Source organism: Loxodonta africana, chromosome 13, assembly GCF_030014295.1.
Source record: "Loxodonta africana isolate mLoxAfr1 chromosome 13, mLoxAfr1.hap2, whole genome shotgun sequence".
Lineage (NCBI taxonomy): Eukaryota > Metazoa > Chordata > Mammalia > Proboscidea > Elephantidae > Loxodonta > Loxodonta africana.
The window spans coordinates 59,971,649-59,997,845 of record NC_087354.1 but is presented as its reverse complement, the minus strand read 5'-3'; the positions used below and the strand labels follow the sequence as shown (position 1 = coordinate 59,997,845).

Genomic DNA, 26,197 nt, shown 5'->3' with positions numbered 1-26,197 from the left:
ACTTGACCAAAATCACACCTCTAGCGGGTGGAGACGTAGGATCCAAACCCTGATCTCAGAACCCTCGGTCTTCTGATTTAATTTTTATCTTTTAAATTTACATATACTAAAACTGACTTTTTCTTTGGTGTATAGTTCTATTTACACATGTATAATAGATCAGTCTTAGAAGAAATATAATCAGAATGCTTCTTACAAGGGAGGATGACGAGGCTTCAGCTCACTTACTTTGGATATGGCATCAGGAAAGACCATTGTGTCTGGCAGAGGGTCAGTAGAAACAAGGGAAACCCTTAATGAGATGGATTGACAAAACTGCCACAACAACAGAATCAGACATCACGAAAACAGTGCAGGACGTTTCGTTCTGTTATACGTAAGGTCGCCATGAGTAGGAGGTGGCTTGACGGCAACTGACAGCAACAACAATAGATCTATGTAACCATCACTGCAATCAGGATACACAATAATTTTATCACACCAAGAAACTCTCATGTTGCCTCTTTGTAGTCAAACCCTGCCCCACCCCTAACCTGTGGCAACCACTGATAATTTTCTATCCCTATAGTTTTAACTTTTTGAGGATGTCAAATAAATGGAATCATACCAAATGCAACCTTTTGAGACTGGCTTCTTTCACTAAGCATAATGCCGTTGAGACTCATCCATAAATCGTTACAAGTACCAACACAGTCACTGCTTTTCACTGTTGAGCTGAGTACATCCCGCTATATGAATGTACCACAATTTGTCAATCCATTCACCCACGGATAGACACTAAGTTCTGAGAAAAATACACATTATAGCTAACCTAAAATTAGAAATTAAAAATGCTTCACCAAGAGTTAGGTGAAGACGGCACAGAAGTCAAAATTTCACGTTTTAGAGATGACTGGGAGCCCTGGTGGTACAGTGGTTGAAGCGCTTGGCTACGACATCAAAGGTCGGCAGTTCAAACCCACTACCCGCTCTGAGGGAGAAAAATGTGGCAGTCTGCTTCTATAAAGATTTACAGCCTAGGAAACCCTATGGGGGCAGGTCTACTTTATTGTATAGGGTCACTATGAGCTGCAATCAACTCAAAGGCCTTGTGTTTGGTTTACTTTGGGGGAGATTATTTCAATTTTGCCATTAATTTCCAGTGGATAACTATATGGTTCATTAACAGAAATTTCTAAATTGAGTTCATCTTCTTTTTTCTCATCTCAAGACCTTGGAGGCTGTGTGCCATAAGGGCCCTACAGACCAACCAAGAAAGCACCCAAACCAAACCAAACCCACTGGCGTCAAGTAGACTCCGAGTAAAAAAGAGTAAAACTGCCCTGTAGGTTTTCCAAGGAGTAGCTGGTGGATTCAAACTGCCAGCCTTTTGGTTAGGAGCAGAGCCCTTAACCACTGTGCAGCAGGGCTCCTTTATCTCAGATCTATTGAGTTCTCAAACACTGTACTCACTGTATTCACAGTGTTAGGGAGGGCTTTGTAAACAGCATGACAGCTCTAAGGGCCCATGGCAAAACTCAAGGACAGCTCAAAAATACTCTCTTTTAAACGACTACTAAATGCTTCCGGCTTCACCCTGTGGATTCGAAGAACAATTTATGTCATGGATTTATGGAATCCATGGCTATATTTCCTTTCATTTAAAACACAGAATTTAATTAATGGCCGTTTCACAGTTGCTCTAAAATGAGATGCATCAAAACAAGAGTAATCAGGCTTTCTCAGGGACAAGACATGTCATTATATTTGCGAATGGATGCCTCCTGAGAGCTAAGTTAAGCAAAAAGGGAATGGAAAATTAAAACATTTTAACTAACACAGTTACAGAACTGGCTCAAAGGAAGACATAAACCAAAAGTCCAAACACCTTCCCCTTGTACATTAAAACAGTGGGCTTTTTTTTTTTCCAGATATGAGATCAATATTACCTAACATTTTTGTAAATGATTTTTGAAAAGGGTCTACACAGTGAAATTCCCAAATTTGATTTCATGGATATTACTTTATATAATGATTGTAGCCCCAGAAAGTTGAGTATGAGTTGATTTTAAAGCGAGAATAAGCTATTTTCTAAAGGAATCTTTATTATTTGTGTATATGGAGATTGTCACGTACAGCAGGACTGCAGCAAGCCTGGAGTACTGACTTTTATAATGTCTCCAAGCCAGAAAGTAAGAAAGACAAAGTTTACCAAACCTCCTCTTACAGGGAAGAAGCGGTGTTGGGCTATGTAATCCTCTGCATTCTATTCTGCACACTGCAAAGAAAGATATTTCCAAACATACATCTAGTCAGCTTGCTCTCCTGCTTAAAATCATTTAATGGCTTCACACTGCCCTTATGATAAAGCCCAACACCGCTACCTGGCTAACAGGTGCTTCCAGCCTGGCCTCTGTGTACCTCTCTGGCTTCACTCTGTGGTCACAGCGACAGTTGTTGCTCCAGAACACGGTCACCTCCTGGCCATCCCACAGGAGTTCTCCATTCCCTGTGTATTTCCTGGCTCCTATCACCTCCCCCCGCCAATGCCCTTTGCAGAGGCAGATCTACCACGAAGCTATAAAGCTTAAATTTCAGAGCCCTCACTTACATGGGATTTCCTCAAGGTCCTATAACTACAGTGTATTTTTGCACTTTTACTAAAGAGGATACCCAAGTCTTCAGGCCCCATATAACCTGCATCTGCCCCTTTACCTGGGTAATCCTACTCTTCCCTTGGCTCTCAGCTTACCTGCTACTTCCTCCTGGGAGCCACCCCCAATCCATCCCTGAACTAGGTCAAATGTTCTGCCAAGTGCTACAACAACTGTCTCATGTCCACTATCAAGAGTCCATCACACGTTATTTTAATTGTTTGTTTAATTATCTGTCTTCCTCCTAGACATTAAATTCCACAAATGCATGACCATGCCCATCATGAATATGGCTGTGTCCTAGCGCAGGGACTGGCACATAGTGAGCTTGGTAAATATCTGAAAAATGAAGGAACGAATTTGTGAATGCCACTCAGGGGCAAACAAAGTATAGGTAAGAAGGGCCAAACTAGAAGGCTGTACCTGGGATCCCATTTCAGACATGCTTGGGAAGACATGCACTGCCTCAGTGATGACACCCATGAAAGGGCATGTTCCCTACTGGGAAGCTGAGGTGTAGGGGGAATATGACTAGAAACAGCACACAAGCAATAAGAAAGAGTGGGCTAAACAGAGGCTTAGTGGTCACGATAATTAAAAGTTAAAATTGGCCTGACAAGAGAGTCGGCAACATAGGAACCCACAAAGAACAACAACAACAACAAAAAAAAACTCTGAAAGATTTCCAACAAGAATAGCAAACAGTAAAGCTAAAAGTTACTAACATATAAAGAGTTAACATTGATTATTTAGGAAAAAAAAAATTACTAAGTAATCTAGAAGGAGCCCTGGTGGTGCAGTGGTTAAGAGCACTCGGCTGATAACTTATAGGTCATCGGTTCGAAGCCACCAGTCAAGTCAATTCCGACTCACAGGAACCCTACAGGACAGAGGAGAACTACTTCATAGGGTTTCCACAATTGTACTTTTTACAGAAGCTGACTGCCACATCTTTCTCCTGCAGAGCACCTGATGGATTCAAACCGTCGACCTTTTGGTTAGTAGCTAAGCGCAGCAATGCACCACCAGAGCCTCCGATAACTGCGGCATCGTAAATGATGTATCATGGGAATGACTGATGCCATTTGGGGGAGGAGTCAACAGGATTTCCAGAAGAGCTGGGACTTAAAAGCTGGACGCGGTTTTTCCAAATGGGGGGAAAAATATCTTTAATTTCATCTGGGGAGTAAAACACCAAAAATTTTTTCAAATGGCAGATGACCTTTTATTCAGATAAAGAATTTATGGAAAAATAACCAGATGATGCTGGGATTGTAACTTCTGTAGAGTTCTTACAGTTTCATCAGATTTGCAAACATTTTGTCTTAAAATGAGGCAGTTCCAGTTAGCAAATGAAAAACTTTTTCTTTTGTACTGTCTTAATGATGGTGATTAAATCAACAATGGGGTGTTTTTTTGAGGTAGATTTTTTACTCCATTTCTTTTGAGGTAAAGGCTTTAAAATTTTTCAAGTACTAAGTTTTGAAATTTGAGTTGAATAGCAATCATATTTGGCATTTTCAGACACAAATATTAAAACATTTTTGCCTTCTTGGCAAATTAAGAAGGAATAGTTGAGTATTTCCTAAAGTCTGTACTAAAGTGTGGAAACCCTGGTGGTGCAGTGGTTAAGCACTACAGCTCCTAGCCAAAGGGCTGGCAGTTAGAATCCACCAGCCGCTCCTTGGAAACTCTACAGGGCAGCTCTACTCCGTCCATTATGAGTTGGAATTGACTCGACGGCACTGGGTTTAATTTTTGGTTTTGTACTAAAGTGTCAACATAGTTTGGCTTGATAATGATTAAACACAACTTAAAAAAGAATACCATATTTTTACACAGGTAACGCGCGCCTTCTACGTTTGTTTGACAACATCACTCTTCCAGCCGTGAGGTATTTTTTAAGGGCTGCTATGCCAATTTATTTTTACATGTTCCTGTAAAAAATTAGCGTAGCGTCCTTATGAAAATATCTTGCAGGGGGAGGACCCTGCCAAACAAATGTAGAAGGCTCATGTTATTTGCATAAAAGTATGGTAACTTAAAAGTTATATAATAGTGAAGACCATGAAAGGCAATAGTTTTTAAACGTTCCTTTTGTTTTGTTATAACTTTAACTCATATTCCATGAGCCACTTTTCTGTTCTGCATAGCAGGTGATTCCCAAAACAATTCCTTTGAGAAGTCTACTGACTTCAGAGAAATGGATTTTTGTGACTCTTTGAAAATAAAGAATGAAAGAAAGCAATCAGACTACATTCGGAGGGTCTATATCTGCAAATAGTGGAAACTGTGGTAAATAAAGCACACGAAGAACTGAAGAGAGGCAAAGAATGTGAGGTATGTCCCCAAGGATGTTGCCTGTAGTAAATGAAAGCAATGACATTAATGGAATTTTACACTGACCCTAAAATGGTCTGTTAAAAAATAAATGCAAAGTGATCTTGCAGAAACAAATCTTGACTTACGAAGGCCAAGCTAAATTGGACAGAATGTTTAATGATGTTTATATTGTTAATTATATGTTGCTTTTTTAACAAAGAAGAATTCTGACATCTATAACAATATTTGCACTGGTAGCTGATACCAGTTTACCAGGTTATCTGAAGTGGATTTACAGGCTGAAAATCAATATGGGGAGATATACTTGAAACTATTCAAGGATAGGAGGATGTTGTTATAAAATACAGTGTATCTTGGATTCCACCTTAAGGGCTGCAGTCAGAAAGTCGTCAAACAACTTCATTACAAGGCCTTTCACCGGTAAGACATTTCCAAAGATTCTGAGTGTTACCTTAGTCTTATATGAGAGGGACGATGAAATACAGCCTCTGAAAATTGTGGCTTGTCTCAAAACGTGGCTGCCATATTTCACAAACCGAGTAATTCTAACTCTCAAAACAAAATCGCTATCACAGTAAGGTTCACAATGACCCTCTGCAATAAAAGCGGTCTCTTTTATGCCACAAAATCTTCTCCTTCCTCAACTGGAGGACAGGTCAGAACTTACGGCTGTATCAGTTAGGCTCATCACTGACGGTTCTTTATTTTTTCTTGAGATATGTAGCCACACAACAAAACATTATTCCATTATAGTGAAAGACAGCACCCAGAAATCTGACTTAATTTTACCATGCTTCCATACGAACTGGCTAAGGGAGTTTAACATTACATATCAACCATGAACTATTTCTTTTTGACTACAAGAAAAAAAAACCTGTGAGTTTTGAAGGCATCAAGTGACTCATAAGTATTACTAGTGATTTTAAAAATTTTCTATCTTTAAAACTGGTGTTAAACCTCATGTTCTCTAATCATGCTTGCTGTGATATGTAATAAAACTGCACAAGTTCTTTGAGGAAATAGAAACCAGAAATGGTCTACTTACATAGCTATCAGTGCCCTAAATTCTAAACAATACTGCGACCTCAACAATCCTCAAAAAACAAGAGGAACAAATTATTTCAGGCAGTCTATTTTGAGGCAACACAAGTGTGTTATACATTTTGCTTCAGTTTATCATGTGATAAATGTAACACATATTTTAAAATCTTACTTACAACTCAGCTAAACATTGAAAGTGCCAAGAAAAAAAATCTAATTGAAAAAGATGCAAAAACTTGAAGCAAACCTCAAGCTACAATAGACATATTAAATCAGAAACTTAATGCTATTTTTCCAACTCCCCCAAAAATAAACCACTTCTAATTAAATGAAAATTGTATATTTTAAAATCATTAAACTAGAACAAACTGTTGTTGTTAGGTGCCATCGAGTCAGTTCTGACTCAAAGCAACCCTGTGTACAACAGAACAACACACTGCCCGGTCCTACGCCATCCTCACAATTGTTGCTATGTTTGAGCCCATGGTTGCAGCCACTGTGTTAATCCATTTTGTTGAGGGTCTTCCTCTTTTTGGATGACCTTCTACTAGCAAACCAGCTACATCAAAATACTTCTATTGCTCTGCCAATATCTATATTATATTACTGAAGACACAAGAATCTTCTTAGCCACTTTTAAAAACAAAACATTCTACATCTCAGGGAAATGAGCTTTTAGGTTTTGGAGTAAAATTATCTTTAAAATAACTTTCATTACTAAGTACAATTAATTTAATCAGAAGTTTAGGAGGAAACTGGACAAGTCAATCAATTAGATATCTTTTGGTTTAATCCTTGTTTTAAGCAGAGAGTGTATGTTACCTCTTTTTATCTAGTACTACAATGCTTTACTTAGAAAAATACTCAAGAATGTTAACTAAATTGAAACATGTTAATTATTTCATTTATTTCTTTCTTCCAGAAATAAAGACGTGTGGGTATCATCAAGAAGAACGTGTTCTGATAACATATGTTCTTACTGGAAACTTAAATTGCCAGAAGTGGAAACAAAAAGATGTGTATTAGGGCATCAGAAAGGGTATTTGCATGAAAATGAAATTTTGAGACATCAGTTTGCTACTCAAATTGACACTGAATCAACAAACAGAAGCATTTAAATTTCACCCTCAAGCCTACTTAGCAAATCCAGGTCCAGTTAGAGCATCTTTAATTGCAGGAGCTTGGTGAGAGCCACCATTCAGCATGCAAGACCCAGACAGAGTTCCCTCCACCTTCTGCCCTCTAGACACATCACTCTCTGTTCAACAGGCAGCTATGGCCAGTTGCTCTGGCGTAAGACGGTCACAGATGGTCAGCTGTCCACTTACCAGAACATACTGCCCTCCCAATATCAGAGAGTAAGAAGGAAAGGGGTGAGGGTTGTTAACACTTGCCTTCCTACCGGATTAAACGCATTTGCTTGCTGTAAGCTTGGCTAAGCCCAATGCTGACTTTCTAGAAAAGGAAGGCTAGACCTAAGAGGTTTCCACATCAAATGGCTCCTTCCAGATGATGTTGTCAACAGCCATACAACACTTGAACCCACAGGACCGCACCCTGCTAGTCTGCCATTCAGACCGTGACTCAGGGCAACTCCAGGCTTATGTTGACAAGAAAGTACCTGCAGCTGTGAGAGCCTCCCTTAAACAGAACTATAACTAGTCCACCCACCCAGGCCAATTACACAGTCAGGAAGCCCTGAGCTGTTCAGTAAGCCTGGTATAGCAGCTATAGGAAAATAATTTCGCAGTTTATGCATTATAAAGTGATTTTAAACTGAGTTACCTTTTTTTTTTTTTTTACCCCAAATAGCCTACACAAAGGATTTCTACAGCACAAAAACAAAGGCATTAGTATGCATGATTTCTTTTTAAAACAGAGGAGGAATTTAAGGTTTACAGTTTTAAAAGCTGTTATTGAGGGATTATTTAAAAAAAAAAATTCAACAAAGATCAAGAAGTCTTCCTCTTTATGCATACAATCAGTAGATACATTTTTTAACTGTTTTTAACTAAGATTTACTAAAATCTAAATTTTTCACAAGCACAGCATTTTGTTTTTGTCTAACAAAATTTATCTGTTTACGTGTATGTATTTTCTACATATTTAATTTCCTTAACAGTGAGCACAGTGGAAGTACTGAGTTTCGTCTATTATTCTTCATCAACAATTGTCCCAAATTCTGTTTCTTACTTGATGCTGAGTAAAATTTTCTGGAATAAAAGCTATGGACATGAAACGGAGGGGCACACTGAGAAGCCACGGCTAGTCACAAAAGCTGCTGACTTTGCTGACGGTAGGTTGAGTTAGTGTCATCTCGGAACATCTGGAGTTTAAGGAAGGTCAACCTGGAACCTATTTAACTTCTCATCGTTTATAAAGGCATGTGACTGAGACCAATAGTGAAACTTACCTGAACGCAGACTAAGTTAAAAAACAACACAGTAAGATTATAAGCAAAATACCAAGTGGAAAACTATGGCAAAGAACCGGAGGACTGGGTGTTAGGTCCCTGTGTCTGAAAACACCGATTCCTACCACTGCTTCTTACTGCGCAGGGCCCAAGCTAATGCTGCTCCCACAGCTGGTACTGCTGTAAGGCCAGGGCAGCAGCGGGACAGCCCACCCTGGGACTTGGGCCTCTTATGTTCCCTACCCCCAAAGGCAGTCTGCAAAAGGGACACCTGAAGTGCTTTGTAAAATTCCAGTATGTGCCCAGATGTCAGGACAATCCAGGAGGTATTTGGTTGGTAATCATAATAAAAAAAATTTACTGCTTTATTCTTAAGGATGAGAATCTACTCATGAGCAACAGCCAGCTAGGTGTGCATTTTATACCACAGTAAGTATCTATACTTACATATTCACTTTAGATATAATTTACTTTCTACTAAACATGCTCACATCATAAAATTCTTTCAAACTGCAAAGAAAAGATCAAGATTAGGGAATAACACAGTGTCTTTCAGAACTCTGATGAACCCAAACACAAAGACTGAGAAGTACTTTTTCTCTAGTGTTCCTGGGTTAGAGCTAGGTACATATTTAGTCACTTGGGTCCCATGTAAGTGTATTATTTTACATGTATAAAGTTATACATCCACCAAAACCAAAAACCAAACCCGTTGCCATTGGGTTGATCCTGATTCATAGTGACCCTATAGGACAGAGGAGAACTACCCCATGGGGTTTCCAAGGAGGCTGGTGGATTCAAACTACCAACCTTGTGGTTGGCAGCTGAATACTTAACCACTGCGCCACCAGGGTACCAGGTGACTTAACCATGAATTGTTATCTGATCATTTGGAGATATTCTTATTACCAAGAGCCACCCACAATAACTGATCAGGATCTCACTCTACCAGAAGTCAACACTAGAAAGAAAAGCAGATGTCTGGAACTGAGGGAAAGATGGAGAGGTATCGCGGTTACCTGGCCTTTTGCCTGTCCACTCACACACAGGGAGTCAAAGTGCAGTTGCTGATGTAAGCAGGAATGTACACAGTGATGCAGTGAAGTTAGTCCTCTCCTTTTACCATCAAGTCAGCTCTCCTGTCTTATAGCCACTAACTCCCCCCACCAACTGGTCAGAGAGGAAGGAAAAAGGCAAAGGACTGTGCAGGCTCACTCACCTAAGCCATTCAGAGTGTAGAGAAGGTCACTGGCATCCAAGAAGATGGGGCCGTGCTCCTGCTGCCCTTCTTCCTTATAGAAGAGCTTGTAGCCCTGGATGGTCGCTGTGTCCTCAGCATCTTGGTACCACTTCACTGAGATGGTCGTACAGTTCAGAGGCTCCAAATATAACTCTGGAGACTTTGGGGCTAGAAAAATACATCAGAAAAAATACATAAACCATAATTCACATGAAAACACAAAACAGTATAAACTCTCAGTCTTAAGCCAATAGTTAAAAAAAAAAAATCCAATCCTAAGAATTGTACTTTCACTTAACTTCCAAAATTTCACAATGATATTAAATTCTGAGATAAAAATACAAAATACTACCTAAAAAAAAAAACGCTAATATGTATAAACAAGCGCAAAAGAGCGTCTATATCTGCATATTTTTAATTCTTTTTCAAAGAGGCAATAGGTACTTCTAATTTTGACACCTGGCACCCTTCCCTCTGTGATAAAAAGGACAGGCATTATTATTAATCAATAAACAAACAAAAAGTAACAGTTACGCTACAATCCACGTTAGTAAGAAAGGGCTAGAACTTTTCAGTCTTACAGGCTTTCCATTAAAGTGATTAATTAAAAAAATATGGTAACTGTATCAATTAGGCCTCTACTAATATATAAACCAAAACCAAACCCAGTGCCGTCGAGTCGATTCTGGCTCACAGCAACCCTATAGGACAAAGTAGAACTGCCCCATAGCTTCCAAGGAGCGCCTGGTGGATTTGAACTGCCGACCTTTTGGTTAGCAGCCGTAGCTCTTAACCACTATGCCACCAGGGTTTCCCTACTAATATACAGCTCTTGCTAATTCCGTTTGATTTGGACCGACCCACCCATGAGTGATTTGCTGGACAAACCAACAGTGTAACTACAAGTTTATACACGAACATGCTCTATACAAAAAGGGGCTACTAAGTAAAAAGGTACAAAATTTTTCAATTAAGTCCATGATCTATGGAATATTTTTATTCATAAAACAAAACTTAAAAATATAAACATAACTTTAAACGGCATGGTTCAAAAGTAAAAATACTGCCCGTTTTTCCCCAGTAGTCCTTAGAGGCTTACCTCTCACACTTGTAGCTTTGGGTGTCCTGTGTGACGTCCACACTGAGGCCTCTCCCAGCCCCACCCTGGTGGCAGCAGTAATGCGGACCAGGTAGATGCTGTCAGGCTTCAGGCCCTCCAGGAGGTACTCATGCGTGGTTCCCGGGAGCTCTAGAACTTGGACGGAGCTCTCGGAACTCAGGCGGAAGGACAGGCGGTAGAGTACCACCTGGCCCCGTCGATACTTGGCTGGGATGGGCAGCCAGGAGATGAGGATGTCCGTGGGACTTCGACTTGTCAAACTAATCTCAGGAGGTCTCAGGGGCACTAGTCATACAAGAAAACAGGGTTGTTTATAAATATTTAGACTCAAACTTGCCACTTAGCACAGCAGTGTTTATTGAATTCTCTTAATAGCAACACACAACACAATAAAGAAGGCAGACTTTTAGCCCTAGGAGGCTTTCAGTCAAGCAGAGTACAAACCAGAACACAATGAAAAATAACGAGGGAGATTCAAGTATAGGAAACTAAAGAAAGCAACGATCTCATCGTTTTGCTTTGTTCCGAATGCATATGAAAATACTTAACACTCACACAGAGTGAGAATATTTTTCAAATGATCCCATCACAGTGCCTCTGAAGCGAAGAAGAGTGAATCATTCAAAGGTAGACAGCCTGGGAGACCAGGGATATGGCCTGTAAATAGTGTCTTGAAGTATGAGAGCTGTATCTTAAAAATTAATGTAAATTTTATACCCCAAATTATAACATATCATGCTTAATATGAAAACAATATTTTTCCTCTAAATATTTTTAATAAAACTAGCCCTCTATAGGTACATTCATATGCAAGTACACATGTACATAGTCCAATATTAAGAGACAGGACTTGGGTTCTAGAGTTAGGTTCTGGGTCTGAATACTTGTTCTACCACTTCCTACTTTGCGGGATCTTGGCCAAATTACCTAGCTTCTGTGTGTCTTGGTTTCTTCAAACACAAAGTGGGGATGATAACAACAACACCCTCAACGGTCTTTCCCACTTCAGTTAATGGTCATACCATCTGTCCAGCTGCTCAAACTGAAAACTTTGGTGTCATCCTTGACTCCTCTTTCCACTCACACCCCACGATCAATCCTGCGCTCCACCACTTCCACTGCCACCCACCTGGGTCCTTGCCACCATCACCATTAGCCTATATTGCTGCAATAGCCTCCTGACAGGCTTCCCTGCTTCTGCTCTTGTCCCTACCGTCTATTCTCAACACCTTAGCCCATTAGAATGCAAGTCAGATCTTGTCACTCCACTGCTCAAAACAGCTCCCGTATCACTCAATGCAAAAGTCAAAGTACTCATTATGGCTCCATACAACGCCCCATCCGCCCATACAGTTGGCTCCTCATTATTTCTTTACCTTATCTCCTACTGCTCTCGTTGTTCCCGCCACTCCAGCCCTTTGCCATTTCCGTGTACTCTGCCTAGAACACTTGCCCAGACAGCTGGCTGGTCAGCTCCCTCAGTTTTACTTCCTTCAGGTCTTCATACAAATGTCACCTGCTCAGTGGGCCCTTCCTGATGAGTCTGTAAAATCTCAATCCCGCTTCCCAACATTTCATATCCTCTTCCCTGCTTTTTCTTTCTTCTCAGCACTTATCACTGTCTAATATGGTACATAATTTACTGTTTATCCCATTATTCCTTTATCCCCTCTCCCACTAGATATAAGCTCCACAAGGTTTGGAAATTTTTTTTGTCTGTTCTGCTTGCTACTAAATATTTAGTAGTGCATAGCAGGTACTCAATACATTTTGCTGAATAAATGAAAGAATAAGTGGAAAAGGAAAAATAAATTTATTAAGCACTGAGTCTTTACGTGTATGAACTCATTTTTTTCAGAAAAACCTAATGAGGGAAGTACCATTATCATTTCCGTTTATAGCCAAGGAACCTGACTTACAAAGAGGCTGAACAGCTTACTCAAGCCACATAGCTAGAAAGTGAAAGAGCAGACCTCAAGAGGCCAGGCAGCCCACTCTCCTGCACCCTACTGCCTCTTATACGGTGAGATTCCGCTGTCCTGGGGCTATGCAAGGATTCAAAGAGTTGATGCAGGTAAGTGTTCAGAACAGAAAGTTGGTGAGTGTTCCATGAAGGTTAGCTATATCTGCAGCACGCCGCCGTGCACCCCACTAGACCCAAACATCTCCATTTGAGAAGCATGGGCTTAGGAAATGGGAGAGACTGGTGCAGAAATCCGCAAAGCAGTGCCAGAAAATCTGTACATTATCACGAAAATGTCATTAAATAAAAAACCTGCAGAGTAAGGAAAGGGTTAGAGGAGGAAAAAAGCTTTGAGATCATAGCTCAGCTGGAATTGGCCAGTTTTCCTAAGCAGCTTGCTATGCTCAAACTTTTGTCAAGGATGTAGAAGGGGAATACATCTCAGCACCAAAATACATAAGGTTGTGTTTCTTCCCAGACATACACATTCAAACCAAAAACCCCTGCTGCCGTCAAGTGGATTCTGACTCAGAGCGACCCTACAGGACCAAGCTGAACTCCTCCACAGGGCTTCCAAGGAGCGCCTGGTGGATTTGAACCGTCGACCTTTTGGTTAACAGCCGTAGCTCTTAACCACTGTGCCACCAGGGTTTCCACATTTGTATTAAAAAAACCAAAAAACCCATTGCCATCGAGTAGATTCTGACTCATAGCCAACCCTACAGGACAGAGCTGAACCGCCCCATAGGGTTTCCAAGGAGCACCTGGTGGATTCAAACTGCCAATCTTTTGGTTAGCAGCCGTAGCACTCAACTGCTACGCCACGAGGGTTTCCACATACGTATTAAAACATACGTATTATATAAAAAATACGTATTATATAGAGGCCGTTAAATATAATGAGATAATTAATGATGTAATGTACACTATGGCTCACTCTGAAATGGAACAAACTTTTAAATGAAAACTAAAATTTGAAATTTGATATTCAGATAACTGATAATTTTTTTTTTTTTTTTTCATTTAGTCAAACTCTGGATTCACGAACAGCCAAATAAGTGGCATAATAGAGATATAAGTAAAAGACCTGGGACCAAACAAACAAAGAAGATGATCCAGGAATCATTTGTATAAAAATGTTTTTGAAAACTAAGGGTGGACCATTTCCTAAGTATGAGAAAACACTTGTAAACAGAGAATAGTGTAATTAAGCACATGTTAAATATTCCCGTTTTTACACAGCAGAACACAAAGATGGGCCTTCTAGAGCCTGAGACAGTGCAACCCCACACTTTTACAACACGAGGTCTGAGGAGGAGAGTCAGTTCTCCAAGAATATCTCAGGAAATGGGATTGTCCCACCATTTATAAAAGTACACGTCCTCCAAAGGACAGCTCAATTCCCAACCTATGGTAAGGTAAGTAACTAAACAAGTAATATTTTCTTCATTAAGTAAAATAAGCATATTGGATCTAAAAAAATCTAACTGCTACATGACAATGAATTTTTTTTTCTAATCATCATAAACTCCCAATGCCAAGAAGTTCAGAACCTCTAATCTAGGTTTTGGGGAAGTCAGTCAGTCTGAACACTCCATATGTAACTGTCATTACATTCATTCATGGCTACAGAATCTCATATTTTGCTCTATTAATTAAGATATTTCCAGTGTCTTTCCAACTTAAACAAGAAAGCTTCAGGAAAAAATACAGTAATATGTGACTTTTATTATTAAAATTTATACAGTGAATTACAAATAAAAGTGCTCTTTATCCTCATCACCCTACTACCAAAAAGCAAGGGTCAGATGTGGAATGGCAAAACAGTCTGCTGCATAATACACCTGCTTTTTAACCAAAAGGGATATTTTCTCTAATGTAAAACACACTTATCCATTGAAATAGATTAAACATATGGATGGTCACACTTAAATGCTCTAGAATCATGTTTTCTTACCGTCCTCTAGAGTATTCTGGGTCACATGGTCAGACATCTGGCTGGCCCCCATTGGCATATAAGCCACAATGTAGAAAGTATAATTGCTGGCAGGTTCTAAGTCATCAATAATATAATGAGTTGTGTCATTTCCGATGACTACTTGGTACTCTTCATTATTTAAACCTAGATTAAAGAATCAGTGTTTACAAACTATGAATATTCAAAACAAGATTTATAGGACCATCTTCTCACCGTGCAACACCAGTCTTTGGGTCTAACCCCTATCTGTTGTTACCTTTGCTGCTGCTGTTGTTGTGTGTCACCGAGTTGATTCTGACTCATAACCAAAAAACGAAACCCACTGCTGTCGAGTCAATTTTGACTCATAGCGACCCTACAGGACAGAGTAGAACTGCTCCACAGGGTTTCCAAGGAGGAGCTGGTGGATTTGAACTGCCATCCTTTTGGTTAGCAGTTGAGCTCTTAACCAGTTTGCCACCAGTGCTTCTCCAACTCATAGTGACCCTATATGACAGAGCAGAACTGACCCATAGGGTTTTTACCTTTAGTGACCCTTTAAAAATGCAAATATGAAGGTCTTTATTTTCTAAAAGTGTCTCTTGCTACAAATAAGTAGTCTGCAGTTTTCCTGACTAAATTCATCTGAAAATAATTAATCTTTTTTAAACCTCATTTAACATCAAGTCAAACTACAGAGCAGAAGAGAATGGACAGCAATAACACAACAGAATACTGTAATTCCTAACAGTGTAAATTTTTCTTGATTAAACTCACGGTGTCTTTCTTTCTTTTAAACATAAATGGAGAGACATTAGGGAACGTAATGGCACTACTCTCGACAAAAACAAACCAAACCAAAAGTCATCCTGCAAAACATCTCCTTCTGCCCCGAGAGAGCCTATTAAACCTGACTGGCACAAGTTGTTCTTTTATTTACACTGAAAGCAAAGAACTGGGAGGCACAGAACGTGCTGTAAAATGGTTCAGCACGCAAGGAGCTTTTCCTTTTTTTTAAAGAGGGAAAAAAAAATTTCTCAGCAATTCATAATAAAATACGCATGGCAAGGGAGAGAAGAGGATTGTCTCCGTGGACTTCACTCCTGCAGAGCGAACCTGCAAAGTGGAACAGGGGCGCTGGCAGCTACTGCACAGTGGTGACAACTCACAGCAAATGCACGTCAACTTAACCAAACTCTCCAAGGACGGAGCCCCTTCTCACAACTGGATTTATAAACAAAACAGAAGGCAAATTCCATTATTAAGTTTTCCCACATTTCTGAATTAGTTGGATAGCATTTTAATTAGACAAGATTACAGGCATTTCACAACAGACTCGTTAATGGCTTGTTAATTAGGAACTGCAGAGCGCGATTTCTGACCTACCAAACAAGGTCCTTGAGTTCGAATTAAAAAGGCTTGTTCTGTCCCTGAATAGACCACTGAGCTGCATGTGGAGGCTCTAATGAAACAAACATAATAGCGAACAAGAATGGTCTCCACCAAAACCAGCATTCCTTTTGCCTTCTGAAATCACTCAAAACGGAATTAGCATAGTCCACCACGCGGTTATCAGACTTTCATTCTTCTTGCTACCATGACCCCTGATTTAAATTCAAAATATTCCTTTTCAAAAGACCACTTCAAAGTACAAAAGGCAAGCAACAACAAACCACCTGTTTCTACAGTCAATTTTATTATATCGCCATACTCTGGGTATTTGTTTTTAATGTATACTTCATACAAGGCAGGCTGTTTGTGGGCAGAGCTGAACTCTGTAAACCTCTACCATGGCTTCTATGAGAAATAAACAGAAAAATCTCTAGGACTTAGAATTAGCTTTTCTTTTCTAAGATTTTCTCCTAAAGCAAAAAATAAAATGGATTCTAATACAGGGATCTATAACCCAAGGAAAATTTAAGACACATTTGATTTCTACTTTTACATAATATGAGACATCAATTTAAAAAAGTGTCCAGTTCAATTTTCAGAGAGTTCTGCACAATTTCCAAAAACATTAAAAATACGCAGAATTGAATATACAGGGAATTTGATAATGCTTACTTTCCCACTTAGATATAATATGTACGGTAACTATAGTTTATTATTTTACTAAACAGTTACCACTGTTCCTATGTAACTGCATATTTGTTACATTAAATCTTAGTTAAGGAATTCATATCTTGGCTAAAATTAAATTCTTAAGTATACCACTTTGTAATTTTTAGCAGGCAGACATGTTCTGCATTAGTTGGTGCTTGTTTCTAAAATTAGAAAAACCTTAAACTATAATGATATACACAAAGCATAAAACAATGCAAACCTTATAAAAAGTGAATACACAGGTGACAGAGCTAAATGCCACAGAATTTCACAAGTATTTTGTGGGTTATGTAAGACGCCATTCGTACTGAAGGCGAACCCGATAGCAAGTAGTACTTTAAAAACACACCATCTTGAAACTGTTTACCTTCTGCTTTCATGTAGTGCACAGAATAAGCAATGACTTTGTCTGAGTTATAAAGTGGCCTTTCCCAAGCTAAAAGGATGGCTGAACTTGACATGGTTTCCGCGTGCACGTTAGAAGGAGCACTGGGTCTGTCTTCTGACATCACCACAGTCAGTCGAGCTCGAGATAAAACAGATCCTTGGCTGTTCTCAGCCATGCACTGGTAAATAGCATCATCTTCAGGAATAATCTGGTTAATTACCAATTTACTGATGAAAGAAAAAAATTATTCTCATGAAACATTCTAAGAGTAACACAAAAATAAAGTTCAGCTATTGTTAAATGCACTCTCGTTTTAAATGACAAAAATTACTGGGGAACAAAAACTGTGTAATTAGCCCCAAATGAAAAATATCCTATATTAATTATTTAAAATTACCCTTAATTATTTTCTGAGTCAACAAAACAGCAAATGTTTGTGGTGTTCAAATCCTGTGTGTTTTAGGTGACAGCTTAATTTTTTTTTTTTTAAACTGGCTTTTATTAAGAAAGTAATTACTTTGTAATAGCATCTAATTTATGTATTATAATTTACACATAACTTCAAGGTCAAGAAAAATTTTTAAAGTTTCGTTCAACATGAATGAGAACATTTTCAAGAAGATTCATATTTATACTAATAAAAATGAGTTCTTAAAACCATTGTTTGAACTGCAGAGGAATTCTTAAGAGAATCAACTAATTTCTTCCACTTTCCTCATTTTAGGGAAGGAACCGAGACCATAAAGGGTTAATGTGCTTGCTTGTGGTAACTCAGTGACTAACCAAGACTAGAACCCAGGTCTGGGCAGCAGCCCAACATTCACTCCATTATGGTCTCTACTTCGGTGATCCATGTGAAAAATACAGCAGAATCTATGGCATGATAATGTTATAAATTTTAAGTGAACTTATTTTATTTTAGTTTTAACTACCAAGATAATAGAGGTATTTGAATCATTGCCGTAACCATTACACGTAAAAATTACTAAAGCCATTATATCTTATGCAAAATAGTAGCAAAGTGGCACGGCCCACCTGTTATACATTTTAATTCTCCCATTTGAATGGATCTTCCTTCCATTTTTCAGCCAGGACATTTTGGGTGAGGGGATGCCTTCTGCTTGACATACAAATCGAGCAGTGCCAGCTCGAGGCCTTGTTAAACTTTCTGGCCACTCAACAAATGAAGGAGGAGCTATTTGTTTAAAGAAAAAAACATTTTTTTGAGTTCCCAGCAGGAACAACAGAGTCAAGGGACAGCACAACACAGGAAGTGACAAGTCACATACTGAAGACGACTGGCAGTCGCATCTCCTATTTACCCTCTGTGTGTCTATGCATCTCCTGTTTACCCTCTGTGTGTGTCTATCCGTAAGCCTTTCCTTTGCCTTGCTCACCTAGATGGCCACTCCCCCCAAGTTCTCCCTGTTGAGACCATCTATACAGACATACTAAACATACATAAACCTACAGTCTTACCTAACTAAGCCCAATATGACGCTACTTGTGAACAGACAAAATAGATTAAAAGTTCAGACTGGTGAATGAGTATATATATGGATTTGAATGCAAGCCAACAGTAGATGAAAGGGAAGCTTAAACAGGAACGGACACAACGGCACGCAGACAGATAGGATGGTGACTTCCGGAGGATCCTATAGTTATATTTTAACACAGTGCTTCAATTTTCACCTAAAATTTGTTATTGGGTTACAATACCTCATATCACTACCACAAAATTCAAGAAATGCAGAAGTACGCTATAAATAAGACAGCAAATGTTAGAACGTAAGATTCTCCTGATTGCAGAATGAAAGAAAACATACCTAATACAGTTAAAGTTGCCATAGCAACAGTGAAGTTCCGTGTGCCTGGGGTTGTGGCCCGACAAACATACACTCCAGCATGTTGCAGCCTGACGTCAGATATCATGAGGTTACCATTTCCAAGCACCCGAGTATTAAAGACATCAATGGACTTGTGATCTATTTCAAAGAGAAATAATGTAACAAGGTATCTACAATTATGTCAAAAGACCACTATCCAAGCCATACAATCAAAAAAAGTAGCCATTCTCCATATTAAAATCCATTCTCTACACACTGAAACCCCAAAAAGTTAAAAGTTACTCAATTGTCAAACATGTGCTTCACATGTAAAACAACCATTTGTCAGGTTTCACTAGAATTAACGAAAACATATTTTTAAATTTTTGAGAAGACTTACCAAGACGGCTCCAAGAAATGATTGGTTTGGGATTTCCTGTGGCCACACATTCCAAAACCACAGTCTGGTGAAGAGAGGCAGTTATGTTCTGGGGACCTGCTAGGATGGCCGGTGTGTGGAAGGGGTTAGATGCCTCGGCTTTGTGGAGTCGGGGGAGGGAAGACAGAATGTAAACATAAAATTATAAGTAAGGTATAATACATGAAATGAACTAAAGTAACCACTCTTAAGTTACCCCTCACGTTTGATTAAGGTTCAAACACTCATTTAAGACTTTCACTGATCTTGTTAAGAATTTATGTGATGGTGAGGGAGAAAAGAAAGGGTGAGCGTTGTTTTGTATTTTTACCTTTAAATCTGACACTACCTAACATTAAAATGTAGCATTCAAAACATAACTCACTCTCTTATATTTTTCAATTTTTTAACCTTAAATACCTTTTAGGAAATAAAAAAACTCTTGTGAAGAATAAACATTCACGTGAAGTTTAACATGTCTTTAACTCAGTTTTTCTCCCATTATGTTCAAGTTAATTTAAATTTGTTTTAAAATAAAAGCTAGCATCTATATATGATTCAATTTTAATAAAACATGTATTTCCTTCTTTATATTCACTTACCTATCTAGTTTTCCTTCCAGCTACTCATATATGGTAAAATATATAAAATTATGTTCACTTAATATTAACAATGATAATTTCTGGATATTGGGCTTGAGGATGATATTTTTAAGCTTCTACATGAGCAGGCACTGCTTTTACCAAAACAAATAATGATTTTTTTTCTTAAAACAACGGCAACAAAACAACAAACGGGTAACAAATACATCTTTACTGACAGTGGACAATTCCGGTGGAAATGGATGATTTCTTTTTCTCTTTTTTGGTACTTTTTTGTATTTTATATTTCTAAAAATAAGACTGATTGAAAGGTTTATAAAACAAATTTTCAACCTCTCAAAGATGTTGACATAACAGAAAACAAGTTAGCTGTGAAAGAAAAGTTACTTAATAAAGGTAACTATTTTCCAAATAGATAATTTAAATAAAATTAAACTACTTTGTGGCTACTATCATAGCCCCAAAACCAAAACCAAACCTGCTGCTATGGAGTCAATTCCAACTTATAGTGACCCTGCAGAACAGAGCAGAGCTGCCCTACAGGGTATCCAAGAGCGGCTTGATTCCAAATGCCAGTCTTTCAAACCACTGCACCACCAGGGCTCCACTGTTACAGCCAGAGGAGAAAAACGACATAGCTGGACCCATGAAGAGCCACAAAGATTGAAAGAGACACTTGTGTGTGGTACCTGGAATCACTGTTAGTGAGGCCTCCATACTTTTACGCCTATGGGCGACAGTAGCAGCGACGCAGCGGTAATTCCCAGCATCCTTCTGGCCAACATCATAGATCTGCAATACCCCTGTTGGTAGGGCAGTTACTCTGCAAGGAGAAGAAATACAATTAAACTCTTTGTAGTAAACTGCATGTTTTACTTTAAAATATGTGCTGTAAAGTGAATTAATACTTTCAACCTTTTAAAAGTATTAGATGCAATACTTTTAAGCTCTTTTACATTATTAGCTTGATTCAATTATTTTCATTTCAATCATTAGAGCTCTCTAAAACATAAATAATTCTGCAGAATGTAGTTTGTAAGATCTATCAGTCTATTTCTCAGAGTCTCATCTGACATGTAGCTTACATTAGTCACTGGCCCAGAACTTAGAACGATTTTCAAATACCCAATTTCTTGCCTGTTAATATTTATGTGTTCTTCTATTCATAAGTTTTTTAAAAAGCACTTCCTTGAATAACTTCTTCCATCTCAATGCTCTATCATTTCAGCAAATGATTTCTGCCTACTTAGAATACTGCTACTCATTAGGACAGGAATAAAACTTTTTGAAGTTGCTACTAAGTTTCTGGTCACCACCTTTGAAGCAGGAGGCATGCCTGTTGTGAATGTGTGAGTGATGGAGGCAGGTTCAGCAATGAAGGTGGACACAGGAGTGACCCATACCAGGGTTTACGTGGAGACCTTGATGTCAGCACTGCTACACCCTCTAGTAAAGGTACAATTTGATTTCTTAAAACCTTGTTACCCAGGTGGCTGAGGAAAGAAACAAAACTATTTGTAGGAGAGGCTATTTGAATTCTGATCTGAACCCAAAACACCAGGACCTATGCCCCAGGTGCCAGAGACTGATGCTCTATTTCTTTGCTTAAGTTTGAAATGACTTCAGAGACTGCTGCCGTTGTTGTTCTTGTAGGTGCCGTCAAGTCAGTTCCAAACTCATAGCGACCCTATGTACAACAGAATGAAACACTGCCCCGTCCTGCACCATCCTCACAATCATTGTTATACTTGAGCCGACTGTTGCAGCCACTGTGTCAATCCATCTCGTTAAGGGTCTTCCTCTTTTTTGCTGACCCTCTACCAAGCATGATGCCCTTCTCCAGGGACTGATCACTCCTGATAATATGTCCAAAGTAGATAAGATGTAGTCTCACCTGTTTCTAAAGAGCATTTTATTTGTACTTCTTCCAAGACAGGTTTGTTTGTTCTTTCGGCAGTTCATGGTATATCCAATATTCTCTTCCAACATCACAATTCAAAGGTGTCAATTAAGAAACTCTTATTACCACCCTAAAATGAGTTTTATGATGCTCTTCCCTCCTACAGCATCATGATGAGATCTTTGTTGCTACTCGTACCACCTCCAGAGATAACAGCTGTATTTACCTGTCCATAGCTAAAGGTAGAGTTGTCCGATTTAATTCCCATGTTATGACTGCAGGAGGGTTTGATGAAATGCTGCATGCAAATCTAGCAACTCCACCTTCATGAACCTCAGTGGAAACGGGCTGAACTTCAAATGCAGAAATAGCTATAAGATAAAGTGTGACAAATTCAGGGTAAATACATGACAACTATATTTGGAAATAACATTACGCTAGATATCATTTGTCAGACGAGAACTCCTGCCCAGACACAAGACCATTCCCAAGTTAACTTCCATTCCTGCTACCGTTGAGTCATTGACTCAATTCCAACTCACAGCGACTCTACAGGACAGAGCAGAACAGCCCCACACGGTTCCCAAGGCCGTAAATCTTTACAGAAGCAGACTGTCACATCTTTCTCCCGCAGAGCGACTGGTGGATTCAAACTGCTGACCTTTTGGTTAGCAGCTGAGTGCTTAACCACCAAGACACCCAATTTAATTAGCACAAAAATAATTTAGGGAATAATTCTGGAAAAACTACTGCGCAGATCCCCACTTCAAGGAGTCTGCTCCTTTCAGAAAGAAATTCTAAACAGTTTCTCATAAAACCATCTGTTTGAAGAGAAAAATTAACAAAACAGAAACAAAAATAAACAGTTAATTACAGTATGTAATTATATACTAAACTGTTTGGTATAAACTTCAAATATGGCTACATTTCAGAGGAGGAAAAAAATGAATGAAGATGGGTTAATCAGGTAAAGACCATTTATAAGGACTGTTGCTGAAGGTTCCCTGGGTTTAGACGGAAGGAGGAAAGTAGGACATTCCAGGTGGAAGGAGTAACACAAGGCAGCCTGAAAGGAGACAGCCAGCACCGCCGCAAAACAATCCGGATTACGGGTTTACGGGAAAGCGGTAGGAGAGTAGAGACAAAGTGGACGTGTACCGTGATACAAATTAAGTATTACTGAAGATTTTTTAGCAAAGGACTACCACGAATAATAATGTCTGAGAAAAACTAATCAGGCACTGCTACACAGGATGGATTGAGGACAGAGGAATCTCGACTCAAGTCAAAAGCCCGACAGCTGGCTGTTTCAATGGGAATGACAGAACTGAGTGAGAATGGACAGATTCTAGAGATATTTGAAAGAAAAGAAAGACTGGGTTCTTACTGGACACAGAGCTATGTTTCTCTGTGTTTACAATCAAATGAGGTTGGTACTGATGGAGCAGAATGAGAAAGGAGAGAGAAATGGTGTGTCTGGTGCATAAAAAGTAGAGAAATTTAAGAGATTATTTTTAGGCTCATGTGTTTCCAAAGCAGAGATAAATCTTGAAGTGTTGTTATCTCCTAGACATGTTTCTTCTTTACTATTCTAGGCAGGCCTCCAGGAACTGGTCTTCAGTGTTCATGTTTTTGCATTTTGAAGGAGTACAGACTCCACAGAACAGTGTGTTTTCCTTCCCTCTACAAAATTCTCTAGGATGTAAAAGAAAGGACCTCACTTGTATCTTATACCCTCTCCCCAGACTCGAGGTCAGAAAGTACATATGCCTTTACAGTTTATCAATAAAAGAATAATTATGAAGAAAAATAGTGGGAGTAAGGTCTAGGTGAGCTTATACTTCATTAGATTGAAAAAGGGTAAAAGATCAGAGAAGACTAACAACTTCTGCCTTGGATTTGACTCCATTAACGTGTGATGGATCACAGGCCTTTAGAGGTACCGGACAAAGGCAGTGAATAATGGTGAAAGTATTAGGAGAATTTACTTCCAAAAAGGGTGCAATGAGGTAAAGTAATTATTTGTATATGTAACAAAACTTTCTGCTTCCTTTAGAACAGCTGTTCTCTTATATACAACACCAAAAGCATGAGCAAGAAAAGAAAATAACGGCTAAACCGGACTTCAACAAAATAAACTTTTGTGAGTTAAGGGACATTATCCATAAAGTGAAAAGATGACATAGAGAATAAGAGAAAATATGTGGAAATCACATATCTAGTAAGGGTTTAATACCCAGAATATATAAAGAACTCTCATAACTTAACAAAAAGACAATCCAGTCAAAAAATGGGCAAAGGGCTTGAGCAGACATTTTTCTCAAAAAGATATACAAATGGCCAATAAGCACGTGAAAAGATGTCATTAGGGAAACACAAATCAAAACTACAATGAGATACTACTTCACGCCCAACAGAATGGCTATTATAAAACACACACACAGAGAAAATAACAAGTATGGGCAAGGATGTGGAGAAACTGGAACTCTCGTGCTTTGGTGGTAGAAAAATAAAATGATTCAGCTGCTGTGGAAGACAGTTTGGCAGTTCCTCAATAAGTTAAAAACGGAATTACTATATGATCCAGCAATTCCACTCCTAGGTATATATCCAAAAGACTTGAAAGCAGAAACTCAAACAGATACTTGTACACCAGTGTTCACAGAAGCACTAATTCACAATAGCCAACAGGTAAAATCCACCATAATGTCCATCAACAAATGAATGGAAAAACAAACGTGGTATATGCATACAATGGAATCTTATTCGGCCATTAAAAGGAATGACGCTGTGGTACATGCTACGACATGAACAAACCTTCGTTACACTGAGTGAAATAAGCTAGACGCAAAAGGACATAAGCTGTATGATCTCACTTACAGATAAAATATCTAGAACAGGCAAAAACAGAAAGTAGGTTAGTGGTTACCAGGGGCTGGGGAGGATGGGGAGCTAATGCTTAACGGTACAGAGTTGAGGTTTAAGGTAATGAAAACATTTGGGAAATAAACAATGGTGATGGCAAGGTCAAAATCATTCTCATAACCGCCATTTGCCTTCTCCAGTCGCATTTCTTTCGAGTATGCAGTGTTTTCCAGAAGCGACATGATGTGAACACAGATGCAGATATGTGTGAACCCAGCTGTCTTCTGTGGAACCAGGTATTAAAGAGATTTCCAAACATGTAAAACACCACCACTCCTCTCACTAAACTTTTTTTTGCTTTGGAAAATAGCTATTTTTCATCAAATGTGCTATATTAATATGTAATGGATCAATGTTTTTATCTCAAAATGAATTAAAATGGACTTTTTAAAATTCTGTTTTTTTAATTGTGCTTTAGATGAAGGTTTACAGAGCAAATTAGTTTCTCAATATACAATTAATACACATATTGTTTTGTGACATTGGTTGCCAACTCCACAGCGTGTCAACACAAAAAATTTTCAGTTTTAATCTTCATTATAAAAAATATCAATAGATATAACCTACATCAATAAAAGCTCTTTCAGGTCCTCCATAACTTTTAACAGTATACACAGTGAGACTAAAATGTTTCAGAACCACTATTCAAGTACATCAAACTCTAAAAATCAATACAGTTTTGAAAAATGCTTTTGTAATCACTTTCTAGAGTCTATTTATAAAAGTTTCCTTTCTGGATCAGACACATGGCCCACCCACTGCTGTTCACCTACTGAGGATTCAGGAAATAGATGGTTATAGTCATCTTTGAAATATCAGGTTCCCATTTAGAACAACTGAATTTATCTTAATTTAAGCTTATCTTCCTATACCTAACTAAACGTATGCTGAATCCATTCAACTTTTCTGCAGTTAGAACCTAAATTTCCATAAGTTTAATGCCTACTTCATGAAGTATTAATTGCTCTTAATGATCTCATATTTATCTGTCCTAAGTATATGGGGTAGTCCCTAGTTCTAGCTGTCATTAATAATCTAGTCTTTATTCAGTTTACTCATAAATTTCAAAACCTGAGTTTTATCTTATTCTTTCCCAGTCTTAACCTCCAGTCTGTAATGTCTAGTATATTTTGATTTTCTTCACCCTATCAGAACAATTCCTGTTTCCACTACCTCACAATGAATCAAATGGCCAATTCAGTCTGTTTTACCTCACCGCTCTCTCTCACACCTGGCTTCTCCTCGCCATCACTAACAGTCCTTCTTTGATTTAGACCCTTGCCATCTCCCACCCATGAGTCTTACAGAGCCTCTTAGCAGGTATC

The 26,197-nt window shown here is 38.7% G+C and overlaps 1 protein-coding gene across 1 annotated transcript in view; it reads right to left on the bottom strand.

Moving 5' to 3' along the window:
- Positions 1 to 26,197, bottom strand: part of PRTG (protogenin) — a 128,679-nt gene that overhangs the window by 50,108 nt on the left and 52,374 nt on the right. The window contains exons 3-11 of the mRNA XM_064267524.1: positions 22,174 to 22,318; positions 20,737 to 20,870; positions 19,428 to 19,565; positions 19,028 to 19,186; positions 18,237 to 18,396; positions 17,181 to 17,428; positions 14,711 to 14,875; positions 10,770 to 11,075; positions 9,650 to 9,838 (exon numbers count right to left, since the gene is read on the bottom strand). Of these exons, the coding sequence (XP_064123594.1) occupies positions 9,650 to 9,838; positions 10,770 to 11,075; positions 14,711 to 14,875; positions 17,181 to 17,428; positions 18,237 to 18,396; positions 19,028 to 19,186; positions 19,428 to 19,565; positions 20,737 to 20,870; positions 22,174 to 22,318 (1,644 nt within the window). The remainder of the gene's footprint in view (positions 1 to 9,649; positions 9,839 to 10,769; positions 11,076 to 14,710; positions 14,876 to 17,180; positions 17,429 to 18,236; positions 18,397 to 19,027; positions 19,187 to 19,427; positions 19,566 to 20,736; positions 20,871 to 22,173; positions 22,319 to 26,197) is intronic.